General features: G+C 37.5%; 1 protein-coding gene across 1 annotated transcript in view; it reads right to left on the bottom strand.

Moving 5' to 3' along the window:
• tspan17 (tetraspanin 17) overlaps positions 1-23,466 on the bottom strand; it is a 63,227-nt gene that overhangs the window by 14,900 nt on the left and 24,861 nt on the right. Inside the window, exons 2-7 of the mRNA XM_049475278.1 lie at positions 18,932-18,982; positions 13,106-13,252; positions 10,745-10,915; positions 9,795-9,920; positions 8,141-8,188; positions 433-549 (exon numbers count right to left, since the gene is read on the bottom strand). Coding sequence (XP_049331235.1) covers positions 433-549; positions 8,141-8,188; positions 9,795-9,920; positions 10,745-10,915; positions 13,106-13,252; positions 18,932-18,982 — 660 coding nt within the window. The remainder of the gene's footprint in view (positions 1-432; positions 550-8,140; positions 8,189-9,794; positions 9,921-10,744; positions 10,916-13,105; positions 13,253-18,931; positions 18,983-23,466) is intronic.

Below are 23,466 nucleotides of genomic sequence, written 5' to 3'. Positions count from 1 at the left end.
AAAGTAAATTAAATATAGAGAAACATTGAATGAGGGTGTGTATAATATTTTAACTGGTCATTTGTAAAGCGTAAATTTGATATTTTGCCATGATAAGTACTTGTTTTTAATCTTTGTATATTCATACATGCTTTTTGAAAAAAGATGTATTTAGAACGGTAAGGAAGGCTCAAGTGCTTTTGTGTTTTATCTATCTGACAAAATATATTGGATTTTATATGGGTGCTGTTTGATTTCTCCTGCTTTTGATTTGTTTGTTGTTGTGTTCATCTTCTGCTGTTCAAACTGCTTTTTTGCATTGGTGTAATTACAGTTATATAGCCAGCAGATGGCATCAGACTGAACCATCTGTAGCCAAAAAGCTTCTTTAACTGATATAACGACCTTTCCCACAGCATCAGCTCTGATCTGTAATCCTGCACAACACATTACCTGTAATAGTGCAATACCCACGAAGATTCCAGCCACCACGATCAGATTCTCCTGCAGCCACTTCTCAAACTGACCCACGCAGCCCTTAGTGTAGATAAACTCCTGCTGAGCCAGCTCCTGAAAAACACACAGCACACACACACACACACACACACACACACACACGTTATACACACAGCACACACAACACACGGATTAGCTTTAACCGATCAGAGCAGAGCTGAGTGAGAACACCACAGAGTGAGTGTGTGTAAGAGTGTGTGAGGGTGTGTGAGAATGTGTTGGAATTTGTAAGAGTGAATGAGTGTGTGAGAGTGTGTGAAAATGTGTTGGAGTTTGTAAGAGTGTGTGAGAGTGTGTTGGAGTTTGTAAGAATGTGTGAGTGTGTCAGTGTAAGAGAGTGTGTGAGTGTGAAAATCTGTTGAAGTTTGTAAGAGTGTGTGTGAGTGTGTCAGCGTAAGTGAGAGAGAGCGTATCTGTTGGATTATGTAAAAGTTTGTTAGAGTGTGTCAGCGTAAGTGAGAGAGAGTGCATCTGTTGGAGCATGTAAGAGTGTGTAAGAGTGTCAGCGTAAGTGAGTGTGTGAGTGTGAAAATCTGTTGGAGTTTGTAAGAGTGTATGTGAGAATCTGTTAGATCATGAAAGAGTGTGTGAGAGCGTATGAGAGTGTGTCAGTGTAAGTGAGAGAGTGTGTGAGTATCTGTTGGAGTCTGTAAGAGTGTGTGAGAGTGTGTGTGAGTGTGTGTGTGTGAGAATCTGTTGGAGTCTGTAAGAGTGGATCAGTGTGAGTGAGAACGTGTTGGAGTTTGTAAGAGTGTGCAAGAGTGTATAAAAAGTGTGTCAGTGTAAGTGTGAGGGTTTGTAAGAATGTGCGAGAGTGTATGAGAGTGTGTCAGTGTAAGAGTGAGTGAGAATCTGTTGGAGTCTGTAAGAGTGGGTCAGTGTGAGTGAGAACGTGTTGGAGTTTGTAAGAGTGTGCAAGAGTGTATAAAAAGTGTGTCAGTGTAAGTGTGAGGGTTTGTAAGAATGTGCGAGAGTGTGTTGGAGTTTGTAAGAGCGTGCGAGAGTGTGTAAGTGTTTCTGCGTGTGTGTTTGTGCTGTTTGTCTGGACTCTGAGCAGAAGCAGTACGTGGGTCTCCACCTGGCTCGGTCCTGCTGGTAAATCTGTGTGAGAACAAACTGCTTCTCTGGCTCAGTGAGAGAACTGACACCACGCCAGCAAGACAAGATGATTACAGGTTTAACACTGCCGCCAAGGCCTCACACACACACGTGCATACACACACACACACACACACACACACCTACAATGGCAGAGCAATGGTTTCTATGCTACCGCTACCTCTACACTAAGCTCCACGGAGGATCAGAAATCTTCATTTTACACACACACACACACACACGCGCACACACGCGCACACACGCGCACACACGCGCACACACGCGCACACACGCGCACACACACACACACACACACACACACAAACACCTACAATGGCAGAGCAATGGTTTGTATGCTACCTCTACCTCTACACTAAGCTCCACGGAGGATCAGAAATCTTCATTTTACGCACACACACGCACACACACGCACGCACTCGCGCGCACAAGCGCGCACACACGCGCACACACGCACGCACACGCACGCACACGCACGCACACACACACTAACAAGGGTACAGATAAACAAGCAGCATGTGCTCATGAAGTGTAATACTGAGCAGCTGAGCTGAAGAGCCGTCCACTTTCTCTACAAAAAAAGAAAACTCAATAGCAGAGATGCCAAGTAACAAAGTAGAAATGCTGATTATCTATACTTAACTGGAATAATTATTTATTTTTCAGTCAACATTTTACTTCTACTTCTTACATTTTCACACAATTAGCTGAATCTTCTACTCCTTACATTTTATAAACAGCCTCGTTACTCCTATTTCATTTCAGCTCGTTTTCATTCCGGCTTCTCATTGTTCAATAAAACCCCTATCCAGATAAATCTCTCCATCCAGATAGAGTAAATCTGATTGTGATTGGATGTAGAGAAGTATAAACCATTCTGACTCCCTATTGGTTTATACTGTGATCTATCACATCTGCACACGACCCCCCCCCCAACCCACACTCCATCAAGAGCATAGCAGACGTATGTAGTCTAGTATGAAGATGATCCGTGCAGAGACTCAAGAGAACTCCAGATAAACTGCAGCCCAACTAAACTTTAACTTTAATATGTTTACTTTATTCTACTAATAAAATACATTCATTTACAATCAGCATATATGCAGCTGAAACACTAGAGAACAGCCTAGTGCAAAATCCCAAATTATATTATCAACATTAACATTTTAATAATAGAACATTATAGTCATTATAGCTTTTAGAAAAATGTGTTTTGGGGACGGGGGCATGGCCTAAGCTTTTGTCCTTAATGGCTTTATTTTTTCGCCTATTTTAAATGACTTTTCCTTTTATACTTGAAGTAGTTTTGAAAGCAGTACTTTTACAATTTTACTTTAAGATTAAAAAGCTTGAGTTGATACTTTAAGTATCTTCTACAGAAGTATTTTTAAACCTTGCATCTATACTTCTACCTACAAAGTAATGAACTTTATGCATATAAACTATGATGTGGTGAAGTGACATTGTATTTAAAGACTATGTTCCATTTTTTAAATAATAAATAATTACATTTAACATGATTTTTTTACACTCTCTGGAAGGAAATGTACAGTTAGGTCGGTTTTATTTTTTATCATATGATAAGATAAAATATTGATCTATTGTTTATAGGTATAATTCTATAGGTATAATTTTTATACCTTTTTTGCTACATCCACAACTTGTAGTAGTAGTAAAATTGTTTATACTTTTTAGTTAACAAGTATTTAAGTAATTTAAGTAAAGAAATGACCATACATTGGTCATGACTGTGTTTGGACATAGAAAAACCTGACTTAATAATTCGTAGTGAATTACAATGGTTTCTAACGTTAATTGGAATGACTGGATTTGAATGCAGACAGGGTCTGATCTGTGCAGCTGTCTTTGAAGATCTTTCTTTATTAAAGCTTCTCATAAAACATAAAGAACGTGGCCTATTCTATTCTAGGGATGGAGGTCTGCATAGAGCATCTCCATTCTATACTGTGTAAATATTTAATGATGGATGAACATAAATAACCCAAAATAACCTGAAATAAAATCTTGATTTTCCTCGGTTTACCCCAGAATGCAAAGCTTTGTTGTGACCATGACAAAAATGAAAAGCATGGAGTGCAGGTTACTTTCAATCAGTTCAACACAGTCCACAGTTCAGATAAAATAAAAAAACGATTCACTGTGGAGGACACTGAAGTTGAAAGGAAAGGAAAGAAAACTGCACATATTTTGGCCTCCATTCCCCAACAGAGCCGCCGCCCAGATCAACCTTTTGTGCCTTTGTCGACAGATGACACAAAAGACCTGGATTTCAGATGTCTGGGCCAATAGGAAGCCAGTAAGGATGTGGGGAGAGCCAATGAAAAGAGAGGGAAGTCACTGGTTTGATGGTGTACGTCCCCTCGGGCTCAATTCCACTCAGGTCTCTCTTTGTTGCTGTTTTTCTTTTTTTACTCCGTCTGTCTCCAACTTCCTTTATACGCCCTTTTCCCTGCTTCAGTCAGTCTGATACAGAGGCTCAGTGCAGAGCTGTGGAGAGCAGATCTCTGCAGAAAACACCACAACCACTGAATTCAAAAAAGATTTACAGCAACTCTTCACTGCATTATAAGTCCAAAAAATGTAAAAAAAAAAAAAAAAAAAAAAAAAAAAAAAAAAAAAAAAAAGATTCCAATAAAATTTTGTTTGAAATTAGAAAAAAAAAGTAAGGGCTTTGAGTGGTGCAGCAGGCTAAGTGCTGCCACTATGATCTATGGGAGATCGCTGGTTCGAATCCCGGTTATGCAGCTTGCCAACAGCTGCCGGAGCCCTGAGAGAGCACAATTGGCCTTGCTCTCTCTCTGTGTGGGTAAGGTAGATGGCGCTCTCTTCCCTCATCACTCCTAGGATGATGTCGATCAGCACAAGGCTGCGTCTGTGAGCTGATGTATCAGAACCGCTGTAGCACTATGATGCTACTCGGCAATGCTGCACCTTCCTGGTGTTGGGGCATTTCTAGTGAAAGGAAGAGTCCTAATGAGTGGGTTGTTTAATTGCCCTTGTAAATTGGGGAGAAAACAGGATAAAAATGTACAAAATTAAGAAAAAAAAGAAATTAAGGTGCCTAAAACTTGTGCAGACCACTGCATCTGTATTATAAACTGTAAAACAACAGCTGTCCTGGATAGCTGCCCTGTTTTATGCCTTTATCAGAAAGCAGTCTAGATCAGAGACTGCCAGTCCCATTCATTCAATGAAAACGAAGCCAAAATCTTCCTCCATGTTGGCGATCCTAAAACCTGAGTCTGTAGAGCGCAGTAGAGACCAGAGGAGGCAGAAAGACTGTGGAGAGACAGCCTACTCATTTAAATAACCCCGCCCCTGAGTGCTGCCTCGAGGTCACAGGCTGCAGAGCGGAGCTGACGGTCTATTATTGGTCCCGCCCATAACCAGCCCTTTTACAATAACCACACCTTTTTTGAATAGAGCTGAATAACGTTTTAAAAAACGAATTCTGTGGGGATACAAAAATTTGACAAAATAAGCAGAGGTTACACTAGCTGCTGCATTTAAATAATGGAGGTAGAATTACAGTATATCCGAGAAAAAAAACGTGATTGAAAGTTGTCTGTTTTGCCATTTAAACCTATGGAGATGGGTGGGGTTACAGAGGTTCCTGCAACCGAGCAGCAGGGGGCGCCCGACCTGTGGTGGCTTCACTTTTGAGAGGCGATGCTTTGTCCAGCTATACACAGTCTATGGTCTAGACTGAGACATCATCTCTTAGATTTAAAAAAAATATATATTTTTTTATTTAAATATATGGTAAAATTAACATTTTTGACTGTAGTTCAAATTCTTCCAGAAAAAAAAACACAGATGTGGAGTTTGATGACCCACGCTACGGTCTGTAAGTAAAGCACACAGTGTCCATGGAAACTGAACTGGTGCGGTGCCCTCGCCATCTCTCTGGCGCAGCCGCGTGTTACCACACCCACGCAGGGAGCGCGGAACGGGGCCTGGCGTAACCCGCTGACTCCCCAATTACAGCTCCGCGCTTTCCCCCGGCTAAAACGGGACGCTAATTAGCACTGTTAAGAGCTCAAACTGTTATTAGAGGCCTGAGCGCTACCAGCTGAAACGCTCAATTATTGCACTTAACCCTTTCAGACCCTCTGCGGAGGGTGGGGTCAGCGCACTTCTTCACACTGAGAGAGGGTGAGGTTCTTCCATTTAGGAACAGACTCAAAAGTGCATGTGATTTCTGCTGTATAATCTACATTTCCCTATTAATACTGTGAGGCGTCAGGGATGTTACTCCCTCTACTTACGCCTGTCATAATGGATTCTATTTGGATAATACATCATCCTAAAAATAATCATGATAAACTATATTATGGTACTCTAATTTTAACAACCATTTTATAATAGGCCCGTCACAATAAATGCAATATCGTTTTATTATCATACAAAAAATGAACATGACCTCAATATTTTTAATCGTGATTTCGTCTATTGTGTGTCGTCTATTTGTATGTTTGTTTACATATATATATGATAGTGAACAGTATTTTAGCCAATCATGCTTCAATAACTGTGACTCCATACACACAGTATGGACTAAAGTAGGTGAAGAAATAAAATATATAATTATAATAATAATAATAAATGATACATTTTTCTTTAAAAAGTGTATACTTCCTTTTTTACGCTATTCTGTTATCATGTCAGTGGCATTTAATAGTCTTAAAATTACAACAATATCATTTATTGCAATAATTTCTTGGACAATATATCGTTTACAAAAAATTCTTATCGTGACAGGCCTATTTTATAACACTGATACCACTAATAAAGATCATATAACTGCATAATAATGCACACGTCAGCACAAATGTAAACACACCAGATAAGGGACAAGACAACACCAATACTCTCTGTAAATCTCAGCCCATTATACATTTAAACATATTCTTAGCGTTTAAATCCCACATATATATATATAAATCCAGCTCAAAGTCTGTCTAACTGCAGTCCTTCAGAAGCTTAAACAAGCCCAATATCGAAGGTTGCCACAGATTCTCACAACAACACACTAAATACTACATTTTCATTTTAAAAGGTTTGCAATTAAGACTTTTTGAAGTAGGCAATTACTATTAAAGTATCCCAAAAAAAAAAAAAAAAAAAAAAAAACACGCCCCTGAATTTTCACCAAATCAAGCCTAGTTTGGAGGAAAACAGTCCAAAACAGTTCAATACAGTCCAATACAAAGGGAAATATTAATGCTAAAAGAAGTAAATACTAATAAATAAACAGATAATACACAAAGAATAAACATTATTATGATGTGCACTATTGAGGAACGTCTATTTTCTGGTCTATTTTAATCCCTAGTAAGGAACAGGGGTGTCGCCATGTTTTCCTTCTAATTCAGCAGGTCTCAAAGCTGGGCGTCAAGACCAATAAAGCTAGGGTAAAGATAAGTTAAACAAACGAAACTGAAAAAATATTTTCTTTTAAAACAATGTGTGCTGGATGTTAATCTACACATATTTCTTCCCTGAAAACTGTTTATTTGGATGAGTAAAGTGGTTCTCTTTATTTACAATAAGCTTAGATTTCCAGATTTAAACTAAGGCTGGGTGCAGCAGCATTTGCGTTAGCAGCTAACCACTAGCCGGCTAATGCCGCCCAACAGTCCTACACTGAGGAAGCCCGAGTGTTTGGGTAATCAAGGGCGATATTAGCTAGCAGTTGTGTGATGTAGCTTGTTTTAACACAGTAAACAGGCAGACTACAGTTTGATATACTCACCTCTGTATGGCAAAAGGGCTTGCACTTAGCGCGATTAGCAGGTAATGCTAATACTGCTCCAGCAGTGCTAGCCGGGGTTAGCCAGCTAGCCAGGGCTAATGCTAATACTGCTCCAGTCTCAGCGCTGGAGAACTAAATTGAAACTCCTTTATAACTCTGTACTTTAGCAGTGGTTTTATAAGGAGCACTGACGATTTTTGGGATATTTTGGGAACATATTGCTTTTCTTTAGAAATGAGTGCATTATCATGTTTCAATTGATTTATCTTATGCAGAGATTAAAAGACAGGATCAGACTTATAGCATGTGACACTTGGCAGTATGTAAATATGACATAATGGCCTTACAAATATGAAAACTTGCACATTGCATCATCCAGCGACATTAAGCAACTTTTTAAGCAGGTTTCATCTATTTTCCTCTACAAAAAGCTGACAGCTTTAATTCTACACCCTTTAAAGGGCCTATTAATGAACTTTCCAGTCGACAAAAGGCTCCTTCACAAAACAAACAGCAAAGAAATACGGCCAAAACACTCACAATTGATGTTTTTTTGACCCAAACCACACAATTCATTAAAAAACAGTGAGTTTTGTGATCCTAGAACTTTTAAAATAAAGTGTTTTAGTTTTATTTATTTAGTTTGTGTGAAAATGACTGTCTTTGTGACTGTGAGAAAAAGCTGTGTATTGTTTTAGGGTATTTTAGGATATATTTAGTAAACTCAAGCAGGAGGATCAGGGCAGTACTTACTCCTTGAAGCCGTACATCATATCCACACTGTGTGTTTAGGACATCTCCCTGTAGAAGAACAGAAGCAAACACAATATATCAGTGTGACAGCTTTTAAAGAAAGGGGGGGGTGTACAGTGTGTGTTTATCGAAAATGTGTTTTGATATATGTTTTTCACACAAAATGAGTTTTTTTAACCACACAAGGGTTAAACTGTTACACAAAAACAACTCAATACATTTTCTTAAAAACTAGGATCCTTTAATTAAATTAAGATGATTAATAAAACATCTCCTGCTAATAAACCTGAATAAAGAAAGAAACTGAAATTTTAGAGTCTCATTGCTTCTATAATGAAGCTGGGAGGAGCTGAAAGGGTTAAGGATAGGAGCACATTCTTTCTAACAGGTCAGATCAGTCTGTTAGGTGCTGTATAAACTCCTGCCATTGTCTCGTCTAAATCAGAGGCACACAGAGAACACTGCTCATTATGGTGGAGAAGCCAGACTGAGCGTGAGAAAAACAAAGTGAAAGCTGAGAGGGAACATAGGAAGACGTGAGTCACAGCCTGGAGGAAAAACCTAGCATCTCCATTTTTGTAGTTTGACTTGAGTGTTGATGGGGGATTTGGGAAAAGCAGCAACTATTGTTCAGCACCTCCAGGAACTCATTCAAGACATGGAGAAAACTATTTCAGGTGGTAAAAAAGAAAGAAAAGGTGTGTGTACAAAAGTTTGACTGATACTGCATAGTGGTTTAACAAGTTTGGACATCTCTGATCATTTTCATGATTTTCCTTAATAAATCAGAGTCACTCGAAGTATGCTTAAGCACATCTGGACAAGCCAGCTTCATCTTGGAATAAGGTGCTGTGGGCTGATGAAAGTAAAACAGAGTTATAGTTATTTGGAGGGCAGTATGCATGGAGATAAAGAATAAAGAATATTAATACAACTATAAAAAGTAGGGATGCACAATTATATTGGAATTGTATCTGTACTGTAGAATCTTCAGCATCGGACGATGTGGCCAAGAAAAGTAATTGATTTAAGATCATTTTTATATATAATACTAATATTAAGCTTATTTTTATATTTCTTATACTATTTATATACTGTACTTATTTATTTATATATATTTATTTATATATATATATATATATATATATATATATATATATATATATATATATATATATATATATATATATATATAGTGTAAGTAATATCGGCAGGGTTTTAAAATACTTTTGTAGAAGCTTTGTGTTATCAACTCAAGCTTTTTACTCTTTAAATACAAGTTAAAAAAAAAGTACCAGTTTCAAAACTACTTAAAAGTATAAAAGTAAAAGTAATGTAAGGGGTAAAAATGCCATTAAGTACAAAAGCTTAGGCGCCACAGGGTCCTATCTAGGGTACTACCCCCCTCCCCAAAACACACGCTGAAATGTAATAGAAGTACGGAGGCTGTTTTTAAAATGTAAGAAGTAGAAAGTTCAGATAATTGTGTGAAAAAGTAAGAAGTAGAAGTAAAAAGTTGTCAAGTATAGATAAAGTATAAAGAGCATAAAATAAAGTATAGATAACCAACATTTCTTCTTAAGTAAAGTAACAAAATATTTGTGCTTTATTACTTTACTCTTACTGGATTGTGGTGTGGGTGTGAGATTCTTACAGCAGGGTCTTTGACGCAGCAGGAGAAAGGCACTCCGCAGCGCTCTCGGCTGGGGTTCAGCTCCGTGCAGTTGAAGTAGATGTTCAGGTTCCAGTCGTTTGGCCCGTGGGCACCACAGCATAACCACTGAAACACAAAGAGCACAGATAATAATGCTCGGTATCGCTATCAAATTCAAATTTTTAAACGATACCCAGCCCTAACTATGCAGACAATTTTACATAAATCACTGTACTATATTATTCCATTGTAGATTTTTTTTCTTCTTTTTTTTTCATTCTAAAAGCAGGAAAATAAAGCATTTAAAGCCTCTCTCTACCTGCTTCTCTATAGGCTAAATATCAAAATATCTAAAACGCTGCCACTAAGAGCGGGAGGTCGCAGGTTCGAACCCCTGCTCATGCAGCTTTGCCATCAAGCTGCCGGCGCTCAGAGGGAGCAAAATTGGCCCGGCTACCTCAGGGTGGATCGATGGCGCTCTCTCCCCACATCACTAAAGGGTGATGTCTGCAGCACAGGGCATCTGTGAGCTGATGTATCAGAACCGAGTCACTGTGCTTTCCTCCGAGCGTTAGCGCTGTGATGCTACTCAGTAATGCTACAGCATCAGCAGCAGTTCAAAAAGAAGCGGTGGCTGACTTCACATGTATCGGAGGAGGCATGTGTTAGTCTTCACCCTCCTGGTGTGTTGGGGTATTTCTAGTGATAGGGGGAGTCCTAATGAGTGTGTTGGGTAAATGTTAATTGGGGAGAAAATGGGAAAAATCAGAAATAAAATTATATATAAAAAAAAGAATTCTGCAGCTTGTTTCAACAAATCAAGAGAGGCAAGCTCAGCCCCTCCCCTGAGTATTCCTTTCATACCAGTGTACCCTTCATCCCTGAAAGGCACAAAAACATAACAGAATATGCTCTGTGTTTGGAGGTGAAGGGCACGTGCAAGGACTCACATATTCCTGGGCGAAATCGATGAGGTTCTGCAGGTCAATGTCGTCCCGGTACGCTTTGACGTTGTTGTTGATGAAGAAGTTGAGCTGGTCTTTGATCCAGTCCTTAAAAACGAAGGCCAGGATTCCAGCGGTCAGCTCCAAGAAAAAGATGAGCCCTAAGAAAACTGAAAACTGGAGAAAGAGCATGGTATTATAAATAAGACTCTGTCCAACAAGTTTCATATCGGAAAAAACACATGTAAAAACAGCTGGACCTTGAGAACTTCCTGAGGGACAAGCCAATGGCAGCAACTAATAATAAATACAGTAAACGGCAGCTGAGACCAGATACACTATATGTCCAAATGTTTGTGGACTAATGATTATTATGGATTATTATCGAATAACCTGATAATTATATTTACGGTTAGTCAATGAGTAATTCTGTCATGTCCTTTATCTCTAAAAACGATAAAAACAGAATAAAATTGGATTTAAAAGGCACTTAAACGTCTGGATGTTGTTTAAATGTGGAAAGTACTGATATTTAGTGGGTAAATATGTAATCTGATGTGTTTAGGCACTTTTGGAGACACAGATTAAGTTGAGAGTAAACTGTGTGAGTGATGCAGTTACCCATATCCCATTGTGTTTCTTTCCCCAGCACTTTGTGTAATGAAGTACTGTTACAAATAAACAATTAGTTGGCAATAACATTTGTATTAAATTAATGGACTTTGTCGATTATAACAACCAATCATTGCAGCCCTATTGCGGACACCTATTCTAAAGAACACTGCATTAAATCTACTTTAAGTTGCACCCATTTATGACACAGATGAGCAAAAGTACACACAGCTTGTCTAGTCCCTCAACAATCCACAATGCTCCAAAATCTATTAGAAAACGATCTGTTTACTTCTACTGTAGACTGAAACATTTGGGTTTGACATTAAAATATAAATACGAGACAAAATATCAACATTTCAGCTTTTATTTTCAGGTATTTACATCTAGATCTGATACACAGTTCATAAGATTTGTGTTTTATCTGTGTAGACTGTGCATTTATAGTTAGAGGAGTAACCAACATGAAAACCATAGAGCTATGAGAGTCTATGGATAAAAAACAAGCAACTGTGAAGCTGAGAGAAGATAAAAAATCAATCAGAACCATTAGAGCACAAATATCTTTCATAACCAGAACAACAGTTTGGAATGTCCTCAAGAAGAAAGTCGTCACTGGTGTACTACATTACAGGTAATGAACAGGTAGTTTCAGTTTCAGTTTCAGTTTCAGTAGCAGTTTATGAAAAAACCCTAAAACAACTGTTAGTGACGTCAGCAACAACATTTAGAGAGCAGGAGTGAAGAAATCACAATCCACAGTTCACAGAAAAAATACTTCATAAACAAAAGTACAGAGGCTTCACCAGAAGATAAAAAACACTAATAATGAGGTGTTTTAAGATGTACAAAGACAAGTCTGTGGACTGATGAGAAACATTTTATCTGTGAATTTAAAGAAAGATGAAACTATACTGATCAAGGGATCCTTCATCATGCAGTAAGATAATGACCCAAAACCCACAGCAGCCTGAAAAAGCATCAAAAATGCAGAAAATTTGTGATGTCAGTGGGTCACAGACATGATGCAGTTTCTGCAATCAAAGATTTTACAACTAAATATTACGTTTTAATTTACCTATACTTTAAGTTTATCTGTTCCAATCCTTTTACTCATAAGAAAAATGGGTGGGTTCAGACAGAAGGTGCTGAATCTTCTGAACTGTGTACCAGATCCAGATGTAAATAGCTGGAAATAAAAGCTAAAATGTTGTTCTTTAATGTCAAACCCGAATGTTTTCAGTCTGAAGCAAAAAATAAAGGGATCAGCTTCACTGTTCCAATACTTTTAAAGGGGATGGCTGATTAAATTAATTATTTTCACATGTGGAAACGAGTGAACTCAGAAAACAAGAAAGCTGTGGAAAAATCAGCCAAACTATAATTAAAAGACACATTTTCCTGGACAAGCTGAGAGATAGAGAACCGTCCCTGGAACTGAGAGAAGTATGTGGACTGAGGTGGGCGATTCGTTTAAAATGATTTCACACTATTACTACTCTATTTACTATATTCAGTTTCATGATATATAGCATCTGTCAGTATGTAAATACATGTTGAAAAGCTGTAGTTAATCACTCCGTACTCCCACAGCACTCAGACTTCAGTGAGGACGTGTTTGCTTCAAACGACTGATTAAATTCATCATTTCCACATGTGGAAACGAGTGAACCCTGAAAAGCAATGAGCAGCGGAAAATCAGCCAAACATCTGGAGGAAACACACACAGATGGGCAGAGCAGGATGGAAACTCACGAATTTGAGCAGGACTGTGTTTTCGCGGAGCGCCCCGATGCAGCCGGCGAAGCCCAGGATGAACATGACCCCTCCCACCACAATGAAGAGCCACACGGGGTCGAATCCGCCCAGGTCTGTGATGGACGAGATGTTGGACAGCACTCCCTGCAAAACACACAAACATTCAACATTAGGGGTGTAGCAAAATAGCGATATTGTGTCATATCATGATATGTTGTCTTGCAATACTGTATTTTTTTTCTAAAACCCAATATTGTTTTTTATTGATTAGTTTACATGAAAAGACTGGTGTCAGAGAGTGGTGAATTTAATGCTGCACTTTTGCGCATCTCACCAGAGGATACTGACCAGCAGCTCATTTAATGGAACAGCAATGTTATTTTATTCTTTATTCTGTTTATTATTATTATTATTATCCATGTGTGTGTAAGAAGACAGGGTGTACACGCATGGACTAGATAGTTATGGACTGTTGACTGTTGTCAGGGTTTTAATTAGTACCTGTATTTCCTGCCACCAATATAAAAACATGCCAGAAATTTACCTGAACACACGTCACTTCCAGACCACCACACCCGTCAGTGTAGATTTATTCCTAAACTCTGATGCTATTTTAACGGCGCAAGCGCAAGTCATGAAAATAGACTGATGGCAATGAGCATCGTGGCACACCTTGCACAGGGTGCACTACTACCCCTGTAAAAAGAAATGATATTTAGGAGCTTTAAAAGTAAGTTCAAATTAGTAAATGTACTTAGAATTAAAAAAGTACATTTTTTTTATTTAATATACTTTATGAAAATACACATTTTATGGAATCTCTGTATTTCCATAAACTTTGTGTTGATAGAAAATACAGCTCTGGAAATAAAAAGCCACTTAAAAATTATGTTTTTTTTTTTTTTTTTTTTTTTTTATAATTTTACCAAACTGAAAACCTCTGGAACATAACCATGAGAAAGATGGATGATCACAAGCCATTAAACCAAGATGGACTGTTTGAATTTTTGCACCAGGAGTAAAGGCATACAGTTATCCAAAAGCAGTGTGTAAGACTGGTGGAGGAGAACATGATGCCAAGATGCATGAAAACTGTGATTAAAAACCAGGGTTATTCCACCAAATAGTGATTTCTGAACTCTTAAAACTTGAGCTCTAAAAAAACAAATTCTCTAAATGACATTTTTATTTGGAATTTAGGAGAAATGTCTGTAGTTTATAGAATAAAACAAAAACGTTAATTTTTCTCAAACATAAACATATAAATAGCAAAATCAGAGCTGTATTTCAGGAAATATTACAAAACAGCAACATCAAAAAGACAATGCATTTGAATCACCGCCTTCAGATCAATGCACCACAGTACACAGATGCAGAGAGTTAGACCCCTGGCTGTGAGTGAAAATACAAAAACTTTCTCACTAAAACAGCCAAAAACAACAGAACATCGTGTATAGTTATTCAGGAGCATCCTGTACAAACTGGCTCTCACTGGAGTGCACTGACTGGGAGCTGCATGAGATCTCCAACATTTCCAACACCCTGTGTTGGAAATGTATAGCTGTGTTTATAGCTATACAAAATACAATATACAACCACCATTCATCTACTGATCTCCAACACTACACTGCAGCACCACCCACATTCTTCTGGAACTCCACATTAATTCCTAATCCAGGTAGAAATCTCAGCAAACTTCAGCCACATAAATCATGCTTTATTTACCCAGGGAGAAGACATTCCACTCTCACCTCACACACAGCCAAGTCTCAGACATGACCAGCATCCAAAAACAAGCAGCTCCAAAAATCCCATAATAATAATCACACGCTAAGCACCTGTTTACCAAGCAGAACGCCTCTCACTAGAGTAAACACAGGGTAATTATTATAAGGAGCTGTAATGTGCTTTAGAAGTGCTGCACTCGTATTAAGTATTGTGATTTTCACATGACTACCAAATACACAAATACAATAAATACTCTTTTTGGAAAGCTGAGTTCAGTTTCCCTATTAACCACAACCAGGCCTGATTATTGACTACAGACCTGTAAGAAATCACTCAAATAGAACCTGTCTGACAACATGAAGCAGATAAACGATCTCAAAAAGCAGCACATTATAAAGAAATTCAAAAACAGATGAGAAAACTAAGTCCTTGATCATCTATCAGTCTGGAAAAGTTTACAAAGTCTTTTTTAAAGCTTTTAAAGACTCCAGTGAACCACAGTGATTCACTATTATTCACTAATAGAGAAAACATGGAACACTGGTGAACCTTCCTAGGAGTGACCGGCCGACCAAAATTACTCCAAAAGAGCATGAACAACTCATACAGGAGGTCCCAAAAGATGGTCTGGAGCTGCTGGATAACTTGCTGTAATAGAGCAGGAATTCTGCTGTTTATCAGACATTCCTAAAGGACCTCAAGCTCAGGTGTACTTGGGTTCTGCAGCAGGACAATGATCCAAATCGCACAAACACACAAACAAGTCCACCTCTAAATGGCTTAAAAAAACAAAATGAAGGTTTTGGAGGGTCTAGTTAAAGTCTGATTATTTAAAAAGTGCTTTTTATGTTTACTCAGGTTTTCTTGTCTGATATTAAAGTGTATTTGAAAATCGGAAAAATGTAAGTACGACAAAAATGCAAAAACAAAAGAAATCTGTAGGGGACAAATACTTTTTCACTCCACTGTATATTGCAATACATCAAATGATAATCCTTGTATTGTAATTATTGATAATTATCATGTCAAAATATAGAGCCCTCATAGTAGGGGTGGGCAATATTATATCGTATAAAATATATCGTGACACAGAAATATCGTGATATTAAAAATCCATATCGTGATAATAGAGATGTTCTGTCTTAAAAGTAGTCTATTATTTACTGTGAAGCTTTAAGTGTATTTATTGTGTAATTGTTTTAGTTTGCAGTTTATATGCATGCACTAAATATTCTGCAATAGTTTTTGCTGCATTATATTATTTTATGCTATATTATCTATTTTGCCACATTATGATTATTCTGTTTTACTATTATACTTTATTCCTGAAATGAATGAATTATTTTAGTTTTCCTTTATCGCCAAGTATATCGTTATCTCAAAAATACCCTGAAATATTGTGATATTATTTTAGAGCCATATCGCCCACCCCTACTTCATAGTATCAATGAAAAAACTTTAGATACTGAGCATATGTAGGCTAATAGCACTCATTTAAATTCAGGTCAGTACAGTGGTTATAATTACCCTGATCTGAAATAAAACAGAATTATGACGGATCAAACCATGTTATTTCACCTACCATCTCATTAACTATTAATGAAGCAATGATTAACAATTAGGGAATCTGAAAATTACAAGCAATTCATTAATAAATAATGAACTAGTAATGATTAACAATTAGCAAACTGAAAATTCCCACCAGTTCATTACTTATTTACATGCTATCAGAGCGGCCTGGAGGAGTTATCATCAATACCAGGCATCGACATGCTGTCTACACGGCCCATACCAGCGGAGCTGGACCCACTCCCAGCTTATTAATAAGTCAATTAGCCGCTCCAGATTCATGAAGTCACTTTAAACATGAGCCAATTATGTCCAGCTTTCACGCATGAGTACGCTTCAGCACGGCTGACCTTTCCCTTAGAAAACCCCCCCGACATAAAGAAACCTCAGCGCTTCAGCCGTCCATCTCCCCGAGCCCAACCCTGCGCTCAGGACACGGAGCCAAAGCTGCTACCGCTATAAATGAATAATGAAACCCATATGCCCATTTCCTGCTATCAGAATCATAAAGTCACAATGAGGGATTTGAAGAGAGGACTTGCTATTTATGTGGTATTCCAAGGAGGTTTGAGAGCTCAAAATGTGTATTCATTTTATTACAATAAAGAAAAGCCTTTAAAAAGTCTAAACACATAAAAAGGTCCTCTTCAGAATGGAGAGGAATTAGTGCCAAATTGAAAAGCAAACACTACCATGGAAAAATGGAAATGCGATCTGCAAAAAGCATTGCTTTTCCTCACTAACATGCAGAATACGTGCCAAAATAAAATGCAAAACCACTATTACATTACATTTCACTGCCCTTGATCTCTTTAATAAAAAAAAAATACAATACACAAGAATTTACATTTTTAAAACCAAATGCTGAATTTGTGTCAGAATTGCACTTAAAATGCAATCAACTCAACTGCATTGTAATTCACTGTTCGGTGCTGTGAATTTTTATTTTATTAAAAATCGTCAGTGTGCTTTATCTATGAATTTTACCAGTCAGGTAGTAAGAAACAGTAAAGATACTCCACTGAAGTACACCGTTATACAGGAGTTTTAGTGAAGTTAATGCAACCGAGCACCAAGGCTATAGCAGCATTAGCATTATCCTCTACCCCACGCTAGCTCTTTTGCCATTCAGAGGTGAGTATAATCAGCCTATAGCCTGCTGCTAACCCTGGCTAGCACTGCTGGAGCAGTATTAGCATTAGCTGCTAACAGCGCTAAGCACTAGGTCTTTCACCGCTCAGAGGTGAGTATACTGGACTGTAGTCTGGGACGAACCGCTAGCAGTGTAGCGCTGTCGGGCGATACAATACATTTAACAATACAGGGGTTACAATTCCATATAATCGCATTATTTTGGGATACTATGGTCATCACGATTCTCTCGATTCGATTTTATTTCCGATTTTAGGGTCGCGATTCGATTCAATTCGATTCTCGATTCTCTTTTTTCTTTTTTTTACAGCAGAGAGGCCTATGCCAGTTTTAGATTAGTCTATGGTCAGTCATTGGTTTGATTTATCAAATTAACAATATCTTATTTCAAAAGGTGGGCTTGATATAAGTGATGCAAAGTGATACAAGTGATCTGTAATACACCACATTAGGCACTAATGGTCAAATTTAAATAATTTAATTAAGATATATATGTAATGCCATCTAGTGGCTTTTTTGGTAGCAGCTGTGTGCACTATTAAACAAGCAAAATAAATAATAAAAAAATACAGGAACAGTCATGTAAAAAAATAATAGAACAATCAGAGCCTTAACAAACTGAACTCTATCCTACTATAACAGTTAAACATGAAAAATAAGACTCGGTCCCTGAGAATGAGACGTTTTTTTTCTTTAATAAAGATATATTATTACCTTTATCTGAGAGAAAGATGCTACTTAAGGTACCAAAACTATTAACATATTCGAGGCGAGACAAAACAACTGTTATTTTTATATTTTCAAGTTTTTCTTTAAGGAGATGAGAATGTCCACATTCTCTGGAGAAAGAGTCCTCTTTTTGACTCCGAGGCTCGAGACATGACATAATTTCAATCTATTTCAATGAAATATCGAAATTGTGACACCCCTTATGGGATACTGCAAGTAAGGTAATATGTTTCAATAGTTTAAATCAAATTTTACTAAAAAATGATATATAAAACACACATTTATAATTAAATCATACACAAAAAAATAAGTAAATAAACACATCCCTACTAATAACAAATGCTATTTGTTTTTAAGAGTGTATCCTACCAAAATACAGTAAAACTAGAAGGATTTTTAGGAAGCTAAGTAAATGCAGCACTTATATACCAACTCTTTCAGAAAAAGCCAGCACAGGTCTTTATGCTACACTTTAGTTCGTTCTCTTAACTGGATGATTAGCAGTGCAGTCAGCAGGGTGAAGGAGGTATCTGCTGCTGCTGCTGGTTGTTTAGGAAACGTATCTAAATAAAAAGATGAGGAATGTGAAGAACGTCATGAATCATTCTGTCGCTCGCACTCTTTGTGTAGCAGTTGTCTACTTGCCTTTTCAGCCCATGCCCAGAGTCCAATACCCAGGAACGCCGCTCCCAGCAACTGAAACAAACACACACACACACACACAGCGTCAGGTTAAAGAACTTCATTCACTTCAGCCTGGAGATCACTGGAGACAGTGATGCACTGATAACCCATTCCTGAGAAACACAACAGCAACCAAGCGTCTTTATTTATAGTTACTAAAATCTATTTACACTGGGAAAACAGCATACCAACAAAATACCTAGAAGGTGTTTTAAACAGTAGAAATGCAACAAAATAAAGATTGTTGGTCAAAACCTAAACCATACAAAATAAAACATTTGGCTAAGGGCCGAATACCTAACAGTTTTTCCTTATTTTTTATTAATTTTGCAACTTTTTTCACTATTTAATAAATAAAAAAGACGAAAACCAATCACAGAACTACTTAAAACATTTTTTTTTACTTTTAACATCCCAGCAGACATACCAACAAAGCAAATTTACTTTACCAATGCAATTCTAATGGTGAATTTACCAAATTAATTAACATTCCCCAGCATTGCAATTCAAACTAGATTGCAGTTCCTGCAGAAACTGCGAGTGTGATAGCAGTGCTGGCTGGTATCTGTGATGGTTGCTATAGTGTTGCAAGGTGGTTGCTAAGATGTTGCTATGGTATCTGTGTTGGTTGGTATGGTGCTGTTAAGTGGTTTCTAGGTAGCAAAGGTGTTTCTAGGTGGTTGCTAAGGTGTTGCTATGGGATCTGGGGTGACTGCTAAGGTGTTGATAGGTGGCTGCTGGAATAAAATTGAGAGAACTTCAGCTTCTTTGAATCAGTTTCTCTGATTTTGCTATCTATAGGTTTATGTTTGAGTAAAATTAACATTTTTGTTTTATTCTTTAAACTACAGACAACATTTCTCCCAAATTCCAAATAAAAATATTGTCATTTAGAGCATTTATTTGCAGAAAACGGTAAATGGCTAAAATAACAAAAAAGATGCAGAGCTTTCAAACCTCAGATAATGCACAAAAAAAACAAGTTCATATTCATAAAAAATTAAGAATTCAGAAATCAATATTTGGTGGAATAACCCTGTTTTTTAAATCACAGTTTTCATGGCTCCTCCACCAGTCTTAAACACTGCTTTTGGATAACTTTATGCCTTTATTTCTGATGAAAAATTTCAAGCAGTTCAGTTTGGTGTGATGGCTTGCGATCATCCATCTTCCTCTTGATTATATTCCAGAGGTTTTCAATTTGGTAAAATCAAAGAAACTCATCATTTTTAAGTGGTCTCTTTTTTTCCAGAGCTGTTTATCGGCCTTGTATAAAATGCTCAAAAACGAGATGCAAATATGAACAGAATTTAGGTATGTGGCCATATTTGGATTGAATCTTTACTATAGTACAGTTCTAACACAGTCGATTTTACTGTTCATCTTTTCATTTATATCATATGCCCTGGGGCTTATATTATGAATGCCAAAATGGCAGATAAAACATAATGGCTAACAGATAACAGGCAATGTTACTGATGTCTGAGATAAATGAATGGCTGATGTTTGATATCAGAATAATGTTATTGTGCTGGTTAGATCTGATAAATTCTGATGTGTGTGTGTGAGGTCTGTACACTACTCTGCTCTTTCGATATAAAGGTCAGAACACCAGCAATATAAGGCACATCACATCATTTTAAATGTCTATATTTAAAATTAAATGAGCGAAATGATGTTTTTAGCCGCAGTTTGCTTTTCAAAGAAATCCATATTTTCAGTGGGTGTGGCCATCTTTGTGACACATCAATGCACATTAATGCACATTATGCAAACTGAGGTATTTCGTAATCAATGACTTCATTTAAAATGACGAGTTGCTCCAGCCCTAGTGTAAGTGTGTGTGTGTGTGTGTGTGTGTGTGTGTGTGTGACAGAGCAGCGTGAGCAGAATGTGAGCACAGTGAGGTGAAGGGCAGAGGTCAGGTATCAGCAGCTTTAATCCCATAATCCCATTCCCCTCCAGCTATGACTAATCTCAGCAGATTACAGCGGGACACGCTGGTCACACACACACACACACACACACCCTGCTACCTGCTCTCAACAGCCCACACACACACTCTCTCCCATCCCATTCTGTGTATAATAATTACTGCACTAGGGCTTCACAATATACTGTTTCTGCATCATCATCATATTGTGCATATATGCAAAAGTCACACTGGCCAAATTAAACCACACACATGCTACAATTTAAGCCTAAGAGAGTACTCACAATAGGCATGGTTTAGCTGAATTGTGCTGGAGTACAGCCTAAAACAACCAGAGTAACCTTATCATGATAACTGTTTTAATAACTGTAATGTCTCTGATTGTAGATAAAATTCTTGTATTTTTTTTTTATTAAAAGCTGAATACCTAAAACCAACGACGATTTTTAGCAGGTTTTCATAAATTTTGCCACTTTTATTATTATTTTAACTTTTATATATATTTTTTTGCAACAAACGACAGGAGCAATCAAAAAACAGGCAGTTGGCAATACTTCGCAACAACTGAGACAAGCTAAGGGGTAACTTATACTAGGATCACAGTAAGTTGCCAACGATAATGAGATCACATCACAATACTGTTATTCTGCGATACTCAGTTTATCACAACATAAAGACACTTCACAGCATCTGTGTTACTGAAGAGGATAAAATACTCCTAAAAAATCTAATACCAGCAATTACGGATTTATTGGTTTCAGTTTCACAGAATTTCACAACCAATATTCTTCACCACAGGTTTTACCCTATTCATTCAATTATAGCACAACTATGTGAAGTAAAGAAGCAGCAACATTAGTAAGTCTAATTGGGGGGCGGGGCTGAGTCTTACAGAGTTTAGAGCTCCTATTTTTTTATAAATTACCCATATTTGACAGTACATACTGATAATGTATCGCAAATGAAAACTATACAATATATAACAATATATATAAAATAGAGCGACAAAAGGTTTTAGTACTCTGGTCTAGATGTAGACCACGAGAAAAGCTTGTGATTGGCTGAAGACATGCATGTGACAGAATAATCTGTGATCCATGGATTATGAGTACTGTAGTTGTTGAAATATGACAGAAAGACAAAGAAAAGGCCAGAAAGTGTGACACTGCTGAATTACTATTTGTTTTAATGAACAATGCACATGATTTTTTTTTTTCTTCTGTACAAGTGGCTCGAGTTACAGACTGGACAATGCAGAGTCATGTGACTACACATAAGGCAAAGTGTTTTAGAACAATACATACAGTATGTACACACAATGGTGAAAGTATGAACAGAATTCAGATAAAATAAATAAAACAATCAATACAGGCAAAAAATCAGTTTTGATTCATTCTCAATGAGCTGCCTAGTCCTATATTGAGGAGATCCACTTATATCCAACCTCACAATTAAGGAATTAAAAAGGTAAAGATACCCACTAAACAAAGAGACGTTGAAACGACGTCTTTTCTAGGTCATTTTTGCACGTCCAATTTTGGTCTCCTGAAGGTGCAGACTGTGACGCCAGACGACGTCTTTTTTCTGACGTCTTCTGCACGTCCAGTATTGACGTCCCCCAGACCTCCGGATAAGGGCTAATTCTAGTTTAAATTAAGTCGTTGTGGACGTCTTTTCTACGTGAAATTTACATGTATACGTTTTTTATAGACCAACTACTTTGAGGCTCCCTGCATAACTGTAGTGCCATTTCAGACGGTGGCAACTGTTCCATTGTTCCAGCTTCAGCAGTTAACTGGAAACGCATACAAAGCTAAGCCAAACAATTACTGGAACAGGTTCACAACCTTCTGGAACTAGTTATGCACGTTAGTTATACACAATATGCTTTACAAATAAATTGCATTTCAACCCTCTCACTTTTTCCAAAACATGTCAACCTGCAAAGAACCAGTAAAAGCAAGGGATAAATTAATTACCCCCATCTTACCACTGTTGATTTTAAATTGAACCTTTCTGTTTGGGGAAACATTAATATAATAATAAACATAATGAGTAAATCTCATTTGGGTTTAATGCCTTTATTTTACATCAACATAACATACACCTTAGATTCACACCATAACAATTTCACTAAACATTTACCTTCCCTTAAAACTATTACAGCTTTACATTACACCTTGTGTGTGTTTTTTGTTTGCTTACGCTGCGTTGCCTGCTTTAGTAGTCTTCAGTAGCCTTTAACAGTCTAACCTTGCAGCCGTGGTGTGTCCACTAAACTCCGTAGTTATAAACATCCTGAGGTTAGCAGCGCGCTAACTGACCTGTTTATAATGTAATCCCAGCAGTGACTCCGTGACGCTGCTCTAAACTGCTGCTGTTAGCTGCTTGGGCTGAAAGATGAACTGTAGAGAGCTGTATTATCCGGTTAGTGGGGTTATTTTATTTCATACACAGAAGAACTTAAAAAATTTCAAAACGCTCCAGACTGGCTCAGCTGAGTCCTGTAGCCCGTGGCTGGGCTGTAGCTCTGACTAAGCAAAGACTGCGGGCTTGTGGTGCT

The sequence above is a fragment of the Astyanax mexicanus genome, chromosome 2 (assembly GCF_023375975.1).
Source record: "Astyanax mexicanus isolate ESR-SI-001 chromosome 2, AstMex3_surface, whole genome shotgun sequence".
Lineage (NCBI taxonomy): Eukaryota > Metazoa > Chordata > Actinopteri > Characiformes > Acestrorhamphidae > Astyanax > Astyanax mexicanus.
The sequence above is the reverse complement of the archived record's forward strand: the minus strand, read 5'-3'. Positions and strand labels throughout refer to the sequence as shown.